The sequence below is a fragment of the Monopterus albus genome, unplaced genomic scaffold, assembly GCF_001952655.1.
Source record: "Monopterus albus unplaced genomic scaffold, M_albus_1.0 scaffold55.1, whole genome shotgun sequence".
Taxonomy (NCBI): domain Eukaryota; kingdom Metazoa; phylum Chordata; class Actinopteri; order Synbranchiformes; family Synbranchidae; genus Monopterus; species Monopterus albus.
Window position 1 is genome coordinate 1,526,655 of NW_018127935.1, and position 17,496 is coordinate 1,544,150.

The 17,496-nt window shown below is 40.2% G+C and overlaps 1 protein-coding gene across 1 annotated transcript in view; it reads left to right on the top strand.

Moving 5' to 3' along the window:
• Positions 1-17,496, top strand: part of ube3c (ubiquitin protein ligase E3C) — a 29,564-nt gene that overhangs the window by 2,652 nt on the left and 9,416 nt on the right. Inside the window, 17 exon segments of the mRNA XM_020602315.1 lie at positions 1,260-1,316; positions 1,604-1,678; positions 2,370-2,516; positions 2,641-2,756; positions 2,878-3,035; positions 3,739-3,892; positions 5,724-5,944; positions 6,923-6,985; positions 6,988-7,049; positions 7,300-7,487; positions 10,204-10,290; positions 10,430-10,587; positions 10,930-11,159; positions 13,331-13,435; positions 14,110-14,197; positions 16,094-16,191; positions 16,777-16,909. Coding sequence (XP_020457971.1) covers positions 1,260-1,316; positions 1,604-1,678; positions 2,370-2,516; positions 2,641-2,756; positions 2,878-3,035; positions 3,739-3,892; positions 5,724-5,944; positions 6,923-6,985; positions 6,988-7,049; positions 7,300-7,487; positions 10,204-10,290; positions 10,430-10,587; positions 10,930-11,159; positions 13,331-13,435; positions 14,110-14,197; positions 16,094-16,191; positions 16,777-16,909 — 2,140 coding nt within the window.

Below are 17,496 nucleotides of genomic sequence, written 5' to 3' on the forward strand. Positions count from 1 at the left end.
GCAAATGGCACTGAAGTAGATAAAGATGGAATTATTTCCTTAAACTTGGTAACAGCATTGCCAGATAGACATCTGCTGTAGTGGAATTGTTTCCCACATAGAGTATAATCCATTAATTTAAATTCAAAAGTTATTAGAAAATGGTCAGACAGAAGAGGGTTATGGGGAAAAACTATTAAGTGTTCAGTTTTGATGCCATATGTCAGAACCAGATCAAGAGTGTGATTAAAACAGTGAGTGGGTTTATTTAGTTTGAGAGAAGCCAACTGAGTCTAATAATGAACAGAATGCATTGTTGAGGCTGTCATTGTCGGCATCTACATGAATATTAAAGTCGCCTACTATGATTATTTTATCTGTACTAAGCACTAAATCAGACAGAAAGTCTGAGAATTCACTTAAAAACTCTGAATAAGGAGCAGGTGGATGGTATACAATAACAAACAGAACAGGCTTTTGAGTTTTCCAGTTTGGGTGTGAGAGACTCAGGGTGAGACTTTCAAATGAGTTATAACTATGTTTAGGTCTAGGGTTGATTAATAGGCTTGAGTCAAAGATCGCTGCCACGCCACCACCTCGGCCTGTGTTTCGAGGGATGTGACAGTTACTGTGACTAGGTGGAGTGGATTCATTTAGGCTGACATATTCTTCCTGCTGTAACCATGTTTCAGTAAGACACAATAAGTCAATGTGATGTTCACTTATCAAATCATTCACTAACAGAGATTTAGATGAGAGAGATCTGATATTTAATAGTCCACATTTGATTGTCCTATTACTTTCTACTATAAGAGGAGTCATCTTAATTTTAATTAGGTTCTTATGAATAACTCCTCTGGAGTTGATTCTTGATTTATATAATTTAGGTGGGCGGGGGGCAGACACAGTCTCTATGGGGTACTGGGAGCGTTGGGTGGGTAGCAGCTGCAAAGAGACAGCAGAGAGGTGTGTAAGACTACGACTCTGCATCCTGGACTCAACTCTGGGTTGTCATAATTTAGATTGTAAAACAAACTTGTCCAGATTTCTAGATATGAGAGCCGCACCACCCAAAGTGGGATGGATGCCATCTCTGCTAATCAGACCAGGTTTTCCCCCAAATGTTTTCCAGTTATCTATGAAGCCCACGTTATTTTCTGGGCACCACCTAGACATTATAGCAACAAACCAGTTTTTCACACATGTATGCTTAGCAAAAATAATAAAGGATGTTGTTGCTTAGAGTGTCTCTCTAAACGTTTTCTTATATTGTTTCTCAGGAAGAGAAAGCATCTCTCCTCCTGCACCGCACTCAGGAGGAAAGAAGAAAAAGAGAGGTAAATAAGTTGCAATTCTCATTTTGACAAGCGCCTCATAAAACCAAGTTTTAATATCACTGCATGTCTGTTTTGTGTGATTGTTTGAAGGATCCATCGTTTCTTTAAATACAGATTTGTGTTGTTAAGTTGTACAGCGTAGTACCGAATATTATATCAATTTTAGCACATGCATATGGCCCAAAAGAGCAAAGAGTCTGAAGATAGTAAGCTCTTAGCCTATTTTACTGTCATGGTAACAAATATTTTGGCTTCATCATTAGTAAGCTATGTTTTTTGTTACTCAGGATGAAAGAAGACGTCTGAAGAATGCTGTTATTATTCAGTCCTACATACGTGGCTACCAGGACTTGAAACAACAGGTCAGTCTCCAAGCAATAACTAAACTAAACTTTTTTTCTGATTTCATGCTGTTAAGTTACCTTCAAAATTAGAGATGCAATTTTGCATCATAAGTGTCAGTTGTATCATTAGCTTGTCACTGTTGAGTCAAACAGTAAAAGCAGGAATAAGAAAAATGGCAGTCAGTTATCTCCGTTGCGGACAGTCTCATCCACCGTGTGGGAGTAAGTCCCAGAACCTCCCAGGAAAGTCTGTTGTGTGGCACCTTCTCCACCCTTCTTCTGGTGCACTTAGTCACCGAGGGTCCGTTATCACCCACAGTGTACTTGACGGTACCACATTCAAAACCAAAGGCAGCCTGGCACTTTTTCTTGGGAGGTTTCTGGACTGTCTCAAACTAGGTACAGGTTAATGTAAATAACTAACATAAGGGGCTTTGTGTGCACTTCCACTGACCTTGTGTGTCAACAAAGGGTGCTGCATGTCTCGTGGTCTAGCAGATACCTTTGGGTGACTTAGCTAGTAGTTACAATCAGTGGACCAGAAATTTGAATTGAGCAGCTCTTTGAATGTGCATCTGTGATTTTGGCATAGGGTGCCTCAACATCAAATCAGGAAGTTGATAATTAATTTTACTGTACATTTCTGGTGCTTGTCATATTATTCAAACAAACGATTTGCAACATGTGACCTTAAAACGTTTTCTTTCAGTATGCCATCCAGAGAGCCAGGTTTGATGAGTGTGCCAGCCAGATGCAGGCAGGGGGAGCTCAGCATGGCTTGGATGGTCCGAGTCTTTGCCTCTTATCAAGGCAACTCATATTTTTTTACAGACAGAATGTGGATGCACATAGATTGGTGAGAATGCAACATGTCTTTGATGATTTTCAGTTACAAGTGCAATCACGGTTTCAGAAATGCAGTTATAGTCAGAAGCCTTACGTATGTCTTACAAATTGTTTCTCTTTGTGTGTTTCTAAAGACGTGGTTGTGCCAAAATATGGTGAAACACAACAGTCAGTTTGTGAAGCTGTTAGTGGGCCCGCAGAAGCAGACATGTATGTTTCAGATCAAGAGGATTTTAGGCTTTTGCTGCAGGTACAGTACTTGATGCTAGTAATGAATTGATGTTTTTGAATGGTAGATGTCTGAAGACACAGCATGATGGTTGAACATTTGAACACATTTTCACTATTTGACTTATCTCTTTATCTCACAGACTCCTGCAGAACTGCAAGGATGAAAGTTTAAATGTGGCGGTTCCTATGCGGATGCTAGAAATCTTTTCTTCAGAGAGAACCTATCTTCTAGTTATTTCAGATGCTAACTATGTTGCTTTGTTACTCGAGCAGATTTTGCACTATGTAGTACAGAAAGGTATGTTTTTATTTACCTTGTGCATTAAGAAGCATTGATATTAAATATCTAAAATGTAATTATTGTAAACATTGATCTATCCTACCGTTTACTGCAGCACATTCACACGAAAACCCTCTAAGGCCTAATTATGAAGCATTAACAGGTGTATAGAGCTGCTGAATATGTGGCAGTTGATCTGAGTACATTTATCATTACTTGGGCAGCTCCTGCTCTGCTAACCACCTGAGACTATAGAGTACTGTGCTCAAGTACTTCTCATAATATTTACATTTTCCCAGAAGTACGATGCATTTCAACATCACTGTTTAAGATTGTTCATACTTGTCAACACAGAGCATCTTATTTAATTTTCAGCACTATGTCAACTGCAACCAGACCTCTTGAAGCCTAATTAACCATGTAAACTGGCTAGCCCTATTTCTACAGCAAAAAATATGAAGCATAGGAGAGTACTGTTTTCAGGCCTTGTTGCAGGTTATCCTTGCTTCTCTTTTCACATTTGCAGTGTACTTAAAGAGTTTAGCTGTTTTATTTACATTTAGAAATAGCTGAGAAATATATCAATTTAACACTTATTACTGCAAACAGGATTTTTGCTTTTTATGTTTATATCATTATTTTGTAGTATGTATGTGGAAGATGTGAGCCGGATTGTTAACGTTGCTTTTGTTTCTCATTTCCATTTATGTCTTCTGCTCAGGATACTACAGGTCGCTGTATATTCTTGTGAATTACAGACTCCCTTCCAGTCTGGAGTACAGCGATGCTCCTTCTGTCCCTCTGGCAAGCACACTGTTGGAGCACATCCTCAAGCCTCTGCACTTTACTTATTCCTCCTGCATGACAGGCGCAAGGTACAGCAGGAGAGTAAAATGATTATTTGAGATTGGTACACAGTATAGGTTGATAAGGATTTGTTCATCTTTAAATTATTGTCTTCAGACCTCCAAAATTGCAGTTTTTAGAGTACAGGGGGAAAATGGCATAATAGCAGGAAAGGAAAGACTTTGTCCCCAGTGAATTCTTGTAAAATCATCCATTAACCCAATCAGACAAGTTACAACAGTTTGTGTCCCCTCTAAGCAGTGGTGAAGCAATAATTGCTTCAGAGACCAATTTACAACAAGCCATAAAAGGCCCCTTAGTCGCGCTCGCACACAAGAGTGCAGAATATCACGCTGTTTGCCCTCAATTTGAGACGTTCTTAATAACAAACAAGAAGAGGACTGTTTTTCTTCTTTGAAGAAAAGCAAGGCGGGAGTGAGAGAAACTTGTGTACACACCGATTGTAACAGCTAATTATCTGACTTGGCTCACCAGATGTGTGTGACTAAGGCACACAAAGCAGCCCTGAGAAAGAACAGGGTGATGTTAGAACTCCCCACGCTCTCAGCTAAAATCTATGTGAACATACGGTAATTAAAGGAAGTATTTTTGTTCATTAATGCTACACCAGTATTTTAATCTACTACATTTACTACTGTATAGTATTTGTCTAATCTTGTCACACAGCATAGTACTAACCACTATACACACGTCAGGTAAAAGGGTGTGTGTCCAGTGGTTTCATGAGCTGTGGCATTGCAGCCAAAGTTTAGCGTTTGTATTTGTTTTGGCCATTCTTGTTTGGTTCTCAACAGAAGAGCTCTCAACATATTGCCAAAAGTTTGTTTGAAATGCTCTCTACCACCATCACCCATAGGATTTTAGGCGTCATATAGGAATTGTCAACCCTTGAAAGCTGTAGAAGTTTAGAGACCAGTTTACTCTCAAAACAGAACAATTGTTCTTGTCCTCTGCTGACCAGAAATCAGTCCAGATGAGCTTCACAGGAGCCAATGTTTGTATGCTCTCTAGTGGTGCACGTGCTGCAGGTATCTTAGCCGGGACACAACTTTGAGAGTATCAGATTTAACATCTCTTTTTATAGTTGGCCAGAAAAAGTGGTGTCTACTCAGATGAAGAATCCTGATTATGACCCTTCCAAGGCCTTATCTTTGAGTTATGTGGGTTACACTAACTGAAGCTTTTTACTCTACTCACCAGATCCCTAGTCTCTCTGTGCAGGATTCACCAGATCCCTAGTCTCTCTGTGCAGGATTCACCAGATCCCTAGTCTCTCTGTGCAGGATTATGTCATGTCCTCAGTTTCTCCTTGTGCTTCAATGGGGCAAGAGGCCCTGCACAGTGGTTTCACGTTGAGGAACGTGTTTTGCGGCTGACAGAGGGCAGGATGCTTAAGATCACAGGGTTCTGGAACTAATGGTTTTCCAACTCTTGTAAAGCAAGTGATTGTGAGGTGTCCAGCCCCACAGGTGTTGTTAGGCTGTTAAGCATGGTGAACAGAATGGACACCTTGGCTCTCTATACTGCAGATTTGCACAAGAGATGTCATTTCTGAGGGCTCAACTTTGTGCAGTGGAACCATGCAATCTGGTATGCATATCATCCACATCCACAGTCGGCAGCGGAGCTGGAGCTGTCTGAGTAGATGTGGCTGGAGGATGATAGACCGGGACTGACAAGTGTGAGGATTGCCTGGAGGGCAATGGCATAGAGCATACATATAGTTTGTGCAAAACACATAGCAGGATATGTCTGTAAACAAAAACTGTGTACATAAAATGATTTGGTGAAGTTCAGTCACTCATCATTTGTTACATTTGCTTATCTGTCATCTTTCAGGCAGTCTGTTTTTGCAGCCTTTACTAAGGAGTTCATCTCTGCACCGTTTACCGAGCAGATCTTTCACTTCTTTATCCCGGCGCTGTCCGACCTCAGCTTCTCATTCCCATTCGAAGCCTTCCTCAGCTCCCTCCAGGCCATCATCAGCTCCTCTTCAGCAGCACAGAGCCAGGCACCATGGCTGTTTTATTTTGTCCTCTCTGTAGGAGAGAACTGCTTAGGTGAGTGACAGTTTGGAAGAGTGACCACCTCAGAAAGAATTCAGAGCCCTTTAGTTTTTGGACACTTGTTACAGATTGAATTTTAAATGGATACAGTTGCCATTTCTGCCCATCAATCTACACTCAATAACCAATAAAGACAAGGTGAAGATGTTTTAGAAACTATTGCAAATTTATCAGAAAGTAAATTTAAAGGAGTATGCAGACCTTTTGTTATGGCAATCCAGATTGTGGTCAGATGCATCCTGTTTGCCTTGATTGTCTTTGAGATGTGTCTAGATGGAGACACACTCCACTAGTGGGAGTGCATTGGAGTCCACCTGTGGCGAACTGAATTGATTGGATATAGTTTAGAAAGGCACACATCTGTGCAGTTAAGTTTCCACAGTACAGCCTGCAGGCCAGGCAGTGTTAATTTTGTTGTATGAATTTGATTTAATCTGTCTTTTGATGAAAATATGTAGTTTCAGTCAAATTTTACTCTTTTGATTTAGTTAGTTTGAGTGTAGTTTTAGTCAGTGGCATGCCCCATCTAATGTGCTGATGCTTGAGAGGATCTGCCAGGAAGAATGGGATAAACTCCCCAAATCCAGGTGTGTAAAGCTTATAGAGTCTTATCCAAGAAGTCTCAAAGCTGTACTTGCCACCAGAGGGGCTTCTACAAGGTACTGAAATAAGGGCCTGAATGCTTTTGGAAATGAAAGATTTCAGTTTTTGATTTTTTGAATAAATTTCCACAAATACTTTTTCCACTTTGTCATTATGGTTTATTGAGTTTAAATTAAAAATGGCAGTTTTATTTAAAATTAAATGTACAAGTGTGCATAAAGAGGAGTCAGAACACTTTAGAAACTACTGTATATGATAACTAATTAAATATGTTTCATTTGTAGCATAAGCTCTGAAGGAGACTGCTCTATATACGGGTGAGATATGGCAGTTTGTGCAACAGTAATGATGCTGGAAGTGTTTTGACAGGCTCACTGTCAGAGGAGGGTCTCCTGCTGTACCTGCGGGCCCTACGGACGCTGCTGCCGCTGCTGCTGGAACCAGCAGCGACTCAGAAGATGAGGATGACGCTGGCATTCATCCTCCTCCCATGCAGGTTCACTACAAACTCGTGAACAAATGCTATATACACAGAAATTGGTAATGAATTATAGCAACCTTAGAGTGATATATCACTCTTATTGAAGTGTCAGGTGGTAATTAGTTATAAAATCTTTAGCGTTTGCATCCCATTTTTTCTTTATTATTACACATATCATACAACATATAAAAGTAATACATACTCAATACCTACTCATCAATTATTTTTACTTATTTATTTTGCGGAATTACATCTGCACTGACAGGACGACAGCTGCATCTCTGTGCAGCTGATCACAGAGGAGTGCGTCCACAAGCTGGATACCAAGCAGCAGACTAATGCCCTGCTCAACCTGGTGTGGAGAGATTCAGCCAACGAGGAGGTTTTCACCATGATGGCATCAATCTGTCACACACTCATGGTGCAGCATCGCCTCATGGTGCCAAAAGTCAGGTACAATACAAAAACCCAATGACTCGTTTATTAGTGAGAACCTAAAATGCTTTACCAAACAGCACACGATTTCTTTGTTTTACATGGAAAGAAACCTTTATGGTTTTTGGTATTTATATTTAGTTACCATGACAAAGGTGTACCTCATAGTGACTCCAAAGATAACATGGAAATAAACAAAAATGTTTTCATTTATTTTTATATAAGCATTTTGCAGGTCTTGTCAAGATGAGCATTGCATTCAGAGGACTTGTTTACATGCCTACCTGACTGAGAGGAGAACTGTCTATGTGTTTCTGCGCTGTAGGCAGTAGTGTAAATAACGATGAAGTGCAGCGGGTAGACGGTTATCAGTGGTCCTCACCCACTGGCATTTACAGCCGGCAGAGGAAGCAGGGATGTCAGGGAAGCTGTCATTTCTGGATGAGGGCAATTACCCCTTCTCAGGTTGATTACATTAGGGCCAGGATGTCAGAGATAGTGTGGAGGGGGGTGCATTGACTAATGGGAGGTGATCCAGATTGAGCTTTATGCTCTAGTTAATTATTAGTTGAGCCAGTTGCGGCCATTTGATTTATTTGTACAGTACAGTATCGGGTTACCAAATATCATGTAATCTGTATTTGCTTGGTGTTGGTACCACTTCTGAGGCCCTGCCTTACCTAAAACCACTCGGTGATTAAAAAAAAAACAACTTTACTCTGTAATAAAAATTGAACACATACATCTGGAGTCTTATAGTCAGCTAGTAACTTTGCACGGTTGCATACAAATCTATGACCAGAATTCAGAACAATTTCAGAATCCCCCCCACCCCCTTCTTTTTTTTATGGCTTCCTCCTTCCCTTCACTTTTACCATAAATCTTACCCTTTCTCTTCCATCATTATTGGATATCTGTACAAAATAATTAGCTCACTGAGAAAGATTAATCACTGCAGGAGTGGATGGGATAGCTTTACAAGAGGCTAAGGGGAGCAAATTGCATCCCGGCCTTGATTTACTGCCCTTACAGCAAAAACTGAGAGACTGGCTGATCGTCCAGCCAGCCCGGCACACTGCCTTATTAATAAATATGGAAGTTGTCTTATGATTCTCCACTCTGCATTTTTCTTTTTTTCAGAGGACAACTTAAAAGTGGTACAATGATACTGGCCAAAAATGGACTTTACTTGAGTTGCTCATTGTCTTTAGTCTGTTTTTTGGGGTATGCTGTAATTTAATTTTGATTGTTTCACCCAGTGCTCTGTTGCTAACGGGGCTCACTCTGATGAAAGTGAGTGCAGATGAGATTAGGTGCTTCATTTACTTTGAAGGTGTGCTGTGAGTTTTGTGTTGTCATGAGAAAATAATGTTGGTCATGTTAATACATGCAAAGCAAATTTGCATTTAGTTGTTAAGCCATTCAGTCTTTATGGTATCAGTTCTGCCCTGAGCACGACTGCTATTTTTTTCTTTCATTACTGCAAAATGAAATGATCTGGGTGTGATTCATCAGGCTGCTTTTCACATGCACACATGCACATGCAAACCCTTTTGATGCCTTGGCTTTGTTTATTAGTGGTTCATTCCATGATTGAAATGGGGGTTTGGGTCCTCACAGGCTGTAAATCACCATGTCAGCTGGCATTTAGTGCTTTGTTTCCCATTTCAATCAAACACCCACATCACTTGTTATGAGCCCACAGCACTCCGTGCTTCTCTCTTGAGCCTTGTAGTACTGACAGATGGTGTGTGTTTGGCACCAACCATTTTTCAAGGCATATTGAGAGTTGTGTGATGGTCTCCTCCTGAAGCTCATTTCCACTGTGGGAGTTGGGAATGGCTTTTTTTAGATTGACTGGTGGAACGGGAGTTTAAGCATTGACATTTAGGTGACAATATTCGGCAAATGTAGGATTTCCTTTTCCCGTTCTTTTTGCCTCTTAGCTCTTTTCCTTTGTTTAACTTTACTCTCCTCCACTGTGAATACATACTGCTGGCCCATTAAAGGCAAGTATGCTTATAGGTGTTAGTACTGTCACTCTTCAGACAAGGGCCTATTATATGCAGGGACACTTCATTTTGCCTTTTAGCTTACTTACCACATTATTGTCACATGTACTTATCCTCTGTGTGAAAAACCGTGCAATTTAGGAGTATACACAAACACACACATACACTTGAACAAAGAGCAGCTTCACACCTTGGTGCCACAGACCTTTGCTTGCAGAGTGACTATAGCAAGGTATGTGGACCCCCCTCAGTGTTATCATGTAATTCGCTGTGACTGTGGAAGCATGTTGGTGCTGTGGGGTCACAGTGAGGACCAGGCTTCCCCTCCTCCATCTTCCATTGTCTTGCTCCTCTGGCCATTAAGTTAAATGGAGCTCCACCAGGAAGCCAGAGGGCTGTTTATGACCTGAGCTGGGCACCCTTGCCAGCAACTAGTTTACTAATGGAAGATACCTCACCTAAATAAAGCTTTATGGCTCACTTAATCTCTTTTCAGCCCTCACAAGGTATTAAAGGGGAGAGAAAGACCAAGAAAATTCTCTGAGAAACATGTTGGTTAACAGTATCCTTTGTTGTTCCTCCTTCCTCTTGTTAACAATGTTAAAGTAATTTTACAGTGTATAATTTTACTTCACATTGATTGTGTCATCTACTTAAAATGGCTTTCTTCTGACTCAAATGTTTAACTTTAATATGTCTATCTGTGTGTTTGTTCTCTGCAGACTCTTGTACAGTTTAGCTTTCAATGCACGTTTCCTAAGGCATCTCTGGCACCTGATAACTTCCATGACAACGAAAATGATCACTGGGTGAGCAAGTACAATTCTGATTGTTAGCAGATGGTTTCATCCTTGTGTGAGCAGTCGTGTATATACAGCATTTTTCTGCTTATGTTCATATACTGTAGTATGTGACTTATTGTCAACCTTTCTGCGATTGCCCCCTCAGCTCCATGGTGCCGCTGCTACAGCTGATCTCACGAGGGTCTCCCCTGTCGTTTGAGGACTCAAACTGCATCATTCCCCTCTTCTATCTCTTCAGCTCTCTCTTCAGCCACTCACTTATCTCTGTGCATGACAGCGAGTTTTTTGGGCATGAAATGGAAGGTAGTAGACTTACTCATCTGTTAAACCAGATTTTAAAAAAATATAAGTTAATGATCATTGTTTAGCGCCCACAAGTTTTTTCTGTCATGATCCCTAATGTTCCTTATCATTGCCCTGGGTTGTATCTTGTTAAGGCCTTTGTTGGAAGTGGAATTGCCAGGCATCACTTATGTTTGATTAGGATGCACATCCATCCATCTTCTCCTACTTTTCTTATTTGGTGTTGGTAGCAAAATAATTTATTGTCATTGTCTATTACATGCTGACATGCTGTCTTGCCAGCATATAAATGTGAAAATCAATATCTGTAAAAGACAATGAATACCTTGTCTCACTCAACAGGTCAGACACAGTCCTCCATGATGCCCTTCACGCTGTCAGAGCTGGTGACTCTGTCTCGCTGTCTGAGAGATGCATGTCTGGGAATAATTAAGCTGGCCTACCCTGAGACCAAAACGGAGCACAGAGAGGAGTACATGGCTGCCTTCCGCAGCGTGGGTGTCAAGACAAACACTGAGGTTTAGCAGCGCATTCAGGCTGAGCAGCAACGCTGGGTACAGTAGTTGTTCAAAGTAAGATGTGTAACAGTACACTCATATTACAGCTGTATGTGCATTGAATTACGTTTTCCTCATTTGTCAAAAACAGATTTTGGTAGAGATTCCTTGCCATAAATTAAATTTTTTTTTTCTTGGCAACTTGGAGATTTGGTGAAATGGATCTGCTGCAGGCTAGTTGTGTTTGAAAACTGGAATTTTCAGCATTGAATTGGTGGCAGCAAAATATATTTTTTGTTTTGCTACATTTTACACTTTCAATTTCCTGTCTTCAAATATAGTAATGAGGAAAAGAGGGAGAAGGACCCTGGACAGTGGAAGTGTGTGTGCACGCATACTTAGTAATACACACAGAGGCAAAGTGCAGTAGATGATGTGCAAAATGAGCAGCGAGCAGCAGCAGAACCAGAGAACCCTACTGCTTCACCGACTTTGTTATTGTGGCAATATTTTGCTTTTATTGTTACATACAATGCCCGCAAATGTGTGGTAGGGTGGACTCGTGGACGGAGAGTAAATGAGTTAGTAGTACTTAAAAGAAGAAAAAAAGTAAGAAATAGCTGTTGAGTATTATCCAAAATTTATAAAATATTGTCCAAAATTAGAAAAGTTCCCAGACTTGGATGGATCTTATCCTGGAATGGATAGGAAAAGTCCAAAACAATCATGAATAAGAATCAGTTGAATTCAAATGACCAAATAATGTAAATATTTATGCAGTAGCTCCATATCTGACTTTGTCTGTACACACATATTTTTCATGAGGTCCCTTCATACGCTAATGCTAAACATTTTTCTTTTCTTGACAGGTCAGAATCATGATATGTAGCACCATAACATTAGGCTTAATTGTTGTGTAGCCTCTCTGTGCCTTGAAGCAGAATGACTTAATGCTGCCCTGGGTCAATGGAAATCAAGCATGTATGCCTGAACAGGCGTACACAAGGTGGAGCGCTGACATGGACCTCATCCACTGGTTATTTACCCAGAGGAAATGAGGCAGAAAACAGCATTAACATAATTCTTCTCAACTCTGTCTCTCATTCCACATCTCCCTTTCACTTCTCCTCTCTCCTCTGCTCCATGGCTGTTAGTCTTCAACAGAAGGATTTAAACATGAAAGGTGACAAATACGTGAAGTGCACATCAGGAATTTTCATAAAAGATCTGCTCAAAGGCCCCTTGTCAGCTGAAATGATCCATTAAAGAAGTGTGGAGCAGGGAAAATGCATTTTCCAAATTGAATGGTGGGATTTACAATCGGTTTAATGCCGCTGACCCCTAACACGCTAATGTTTGGTTCGTGTCATCAGCCATCCCTTCCCATCTTTTATCACCTCCATTTTCAAGCTATCTATTTAACTGAAAGAAGTTAATTGAATGAAAATGATCAACTAAGCTTGTATTAATATTGCTAATGGAACTTTATTCTTGCCCATGTTTGGAGAATGATGTCACACTGGAGTTTGGGAAAGGCCCATTAAGGCTTGTACTTAACCCAATGGGCTAATTAAGGAATGCTTATTCATTCCCAGAGTCAGGGGGTAGGCCTCCTCAGAACCCTTCACCAGGTGCCTTTTACAGCATTTTGCGCTTGCCGTTATTGCAGACTCTAGTTGCCTCGTGGTGGTTGGCCGAGAAGCATAGAAAAGAACAGAAGTTAGCACACAAAAAAAACATTTGAGTGAGGACAGACTATTAGTGTAGTGTATGTCGGTGGTCACTTGTGTGTTACAGAGTAACAACATTACATCCAAGGGAAACATCACATTAAACGTGAGCCTCCTGCCATCTAAGCAAGAGCCACGCGGGCACTTGCAGTGCTGTAAACCCTTGGTACTGTATCTTTTGCCTTCTCTGTCCAATGGCTGATGTCAGCAGCCCTCGCCAGTAATTAACAGGGCTGGACAATGAGGGATGGAGCAGGTCGTTTTTCTTTTATACCCCCCATAAATGGTGCACTAATGGCTGAATTCTCAAATTGCTTTTTTTTTCCTAAGTGAAGGCACCTCTTCATGTTGAACAGCTTATACACAGAAAAACCTCTTTATCAGTCTTGTGATCTCTATTCTGAGGTTTGCCTAAAATGTACATTTTGTTCTCTAACAGCGAAGTAAATTTGTGGGGATGCAGTTACCAGAGATGTTAATGTGATACATGTGTATGCGTGTTGATCTACTACCCAGGTCATCACTAACTTGGTTAAGATGGTGAAAGCTCGCGACATCAGACGACCCTTCTGTCCAGCAGGTCACTGGCTCTCTGACGAGGTCAACATTCGAGCAGATAAGGTACTTTTCCATCTTCACCAGTGTTTAGTTTTTGACGTGATCTTCATTGTTGGGTGTAATACTATGATAAATTTTAGCCTTACTGTGAAATGAAATGCATCTGAATAAAACACCTCGGAGTCTGGAGCTGGTTAAAGTGGGGGAACATTTACACAATTAAATCGTTTTCCTTTACTTTTCCCATTAAAATGTTGAAATTCTGACCGGCATAAACACTATTTACACTCACACTCTGCCCTAAAGATACCTGAGAAGAACACCTGTTTAGAGGAGGAGGTTGTTTATATCTTTTTTTGTCTTTTACTGTGTATACCTTAGTAATTTTTCATCAGATAAGAGGATAACTTCAAGAGGCAGAAGCAAGAGAGATGTTGTATAAAGTAGTAATAATGCTTTATCTAGACAGTAGTTTTTTAAACAAAATGTTAGTCTTTCAGCTACAAACAATAACAAAACTATTATAAGTTAATATGCAAAAACATTAGATAATGCAACAGTATAAGTAGGTAAATCTGCAGCTGATGAAACTGATTTTCAAAAATATGTTTTCAGCAACTTTTTATACAAGTTTGTAGCACCTACAATTAGATATATGGATAAATATAGGTTAAATGTTAAGAAGGCCTTGCTTATATTCCAAAGCCAATTTGACTACCTACCTTTTGCCTCTCCAGGTCACTCAGCTGTACGTCCCTTCTGCAAGACATGTGTGGAGGACAAGAAGGATGGGCCGCATCGGCCCACTTCAGTCAACACTTGATGGTAGTGTAATTTGTTTAATGATTCTGTGCTGTTGGTCAGTCTGGAATAAACTTTGTCCCGCCACTGTCCTGCTACATACAGAAAGCTGTTCTGATGATTATAATTACACACAATGTGCACACAAAGGTTCTCTGCCTAAATGCATTTGTGCAACAGATTTTTTTTCTTCAATTTTTGCAGTAGTTTAGCCCTCATAGACTTCAGCAGCGAAGAACAAGCTGTCCCTGGAAAATCAGTCCTGCTGGCACTAATTCAAAACAGGCCACAGATCTGTCCTTTAATGTATTCTGCAAGTTAATATGACCAAGTCTGTTAGGTCAAACTTATTATGGATTTTTGAAAAATCTGTACACAAAGTTTTTCAGAAATGTATTTCAAATTCTAAATTAGCCTACAAAAACAACAAAACAGTACAATTGTCCTTAGGGGAAGACAGCACTGTAGGAACACTACAATGCAACAGAATAGAGTGGTATAGGAAAACAGCAGATGTAACAGTTTGGCCTGCCCTTTAAAAAGTATGTGTTTGTCTTAGCATAGTTCGTTATTGTCATCGGCCAGAACAGCCAGACTCTGTACTTAATGTACCCCGCACAGCTACTCTATTGGCAGCGGATGAAAATTTAAAATCTCATAATGCTTGTGTCAGCTTGATACATTGCCCAGGAAATCATCCTAATTGCTGTTCAAAGTCACCTTCTCTCTGTTTGCGTCTCATGCTTCTGTTCTGTGGAGCTGTGCATTGATATAGCCCATAAGTAGAGTGAAGATCCATCTCCCTAGTTTCTATCTTTAGTAGAATGAGGGAAGAAGTTGGGTGCAAATTGAACATCTGTTGGTGTAGAACTAGTGAATGTTGTTACTGAAACAGTACATTTACTTTCTAGTGATTGTAATCTAAAGATGTTTAATGTAAAGATTTCCATCAAAATAATTCACAGGGGCGGTGGAAAACCTTAGCAAAAGTCATTAACCTTGCCCATTTTAACAAAGATATATCGCCATGTTGGCCCTTCATTCAGTCAATTAGGCAGAGAAAAATCCACTGACGCAAGCAGGGCCTCATCTGGCTCACTTTGAGCCATCCAGGTTTCTGTGAAGTATGGTGTGAAAAAAGCTGATAACAATGTGTGTATGATCTACCTAATGCCACTTAGAGGCTGTATGGGATAAATTCAATTAGTGTGAAAGTACCTGATGAACTCAGCCACATCTGGCCCATGTGTTATCTGGCTTTTTCTCATTTCCTTAAATGGACAAGCTTGTGGCTGATGAATGAGCAATGTATTGACCACTTCAAGGCCATATTTCTCCTCAAAGATGCAAACCTGATGGGACAATGTGGATCAGATTGACTAATTGAGCAGAATAATTGAGCTGCAGTGGATGCAAAGTGAGGAGGATGAAGAGCAGTTTAGCTATTGGGGGGGCTGTTTTTTTTTAAGGCTAAAGAGTCTAAACCCCGAGTTTAATACAAAGCAAACATCAGCTTAATGGATAAAGCCTGGCAGGTGGATGGACAGCTCACAGTTAGGTTAATTAAAAGAGTGTAATTAAAAGGCTGTAAGATTGAATATCTCTAATGGCTGGCATGTAAGCAGAGCTAAGCGCTGGGAAGGATGGTGATACTGCCAGAAGAGTATTAACACACAGATGACACCCGATTTCAGCTGAAGTCTCCCTGAGCAGAACCGTGAATCTCTGTCATATTTAGTTGACCTTTTTCTTTGTGGAACAGGAGATGAAAGAGTCTCTATATTGGGTCAAAATGTCACGTACTTATGAATTTATTGGATACTGCTAGTGCTGAAGAGTTGATCACAACATATGTGGGCTGAAAACATAAAGTCCAAAACAAGCAAGTGCTAACAAGTTGTATCATGTGTCTTTCTGCAGTCGGCTCAGAGCCTCCACAGCTGTCTGTGTCTGAAGAGAGACACCTGGCCATCCTCACAGAGCTCCCTTTCGTGGTTCCCTTTGAGGAGCGAGTCAAGGTACCACATGACAGTCTCACCTAGACATTTAGTGTTTTGTTCGCCATGTTAGCTTTGAATATTGTAGGGTTAATGTCAATATGAGGGTGCTATCAAATACAAGTGTATTATCAACCTTAAGTCATGTGCTGATGTGCAATTAAAAGCCTGTTTACGAAGTGTTACAGTTGTACGTTAATAGAAACCACACAACTGCCTGTTTTGACGTATCATTATGTGCACATCGACACACTATATTAAAGCCAGATGGCAGAGCTGAGAGGTAATGCCTTTTTTGTTTATTTTAATTTCGGAGTCTGAATTGGTCACCTGCTTTTACATGGTCTCATAAAAGGTGTTCAGTCATGAACACTTATGTTCTCATAAGTTCAAAATTAAAAGCAGTTGTAATGAGGCATAAAAGTTATTCTTGTGTAGCATTTCATACCGTTTTCCTTTGTTCTTTTTGTCTAATATTATCTGCAAAAAAGATGATCAAAGACAAAGGATGAACAAAATACAGTAAAACCTATTGGCAGAACTGAACTTTTTATAACTAAAATGATTACCACTCACTCTCCCACCACATGTCCATCTGTCTTGTAGATCTTCCAGAGGTTAATCTATGCTGACAAACGGGACGTGCAGGGGGATGGGCCGTTCCCCGATGGCATCAATGTCACCATCAGACGCAACTACATCTATGAAGATGCCTACGATAAGCTCTGTCCAGAAAATGGTATGACTTGCATCACTACAACTTAAATGAAGGAATGATTTTATGTGTGTCATGTTGTCTGGAATGTGCTGTAGTGGTTGTGTTATTTCCAGCATTTATTTTTAAGATCACAAACACACAAGGAGAAAAGTGTGCTGTAGTAAATGTTGACACTGCTACTAAAACTCTTGCTCCTAAAAAATCTTAATACTGAGGACCATTGTTCAGTTGGAATTAAAGATGAAGGTTAGCTCTCTCCTTGTGCAGAGTATTGAATTTCAGTAAAGCATAATTGTGGTTCCGATTATTATAATGGATAACATAAAAGTGGAATCAATTATTTTAAGTCACCTCTTGTGTGTTTGAATTTGAAAGGGCACTTCAGTCGGGGGAATCTGATTAAAAAGAGTAGTAGGAGACCTGGGCTGAAGACATGATCTATAACATTTATGTATCTATAAGTTATAGCTGCCTTGATTTATCACCATACATTAATTATTCTGAAAGATAACCTTTTATAGAATTTGATTAGAATATTCTGCAGGTCACAAGAGCATTTTCTTGTTGGGGAAAACATTATAATACAGTAGATCTGAGTGACATAGGAG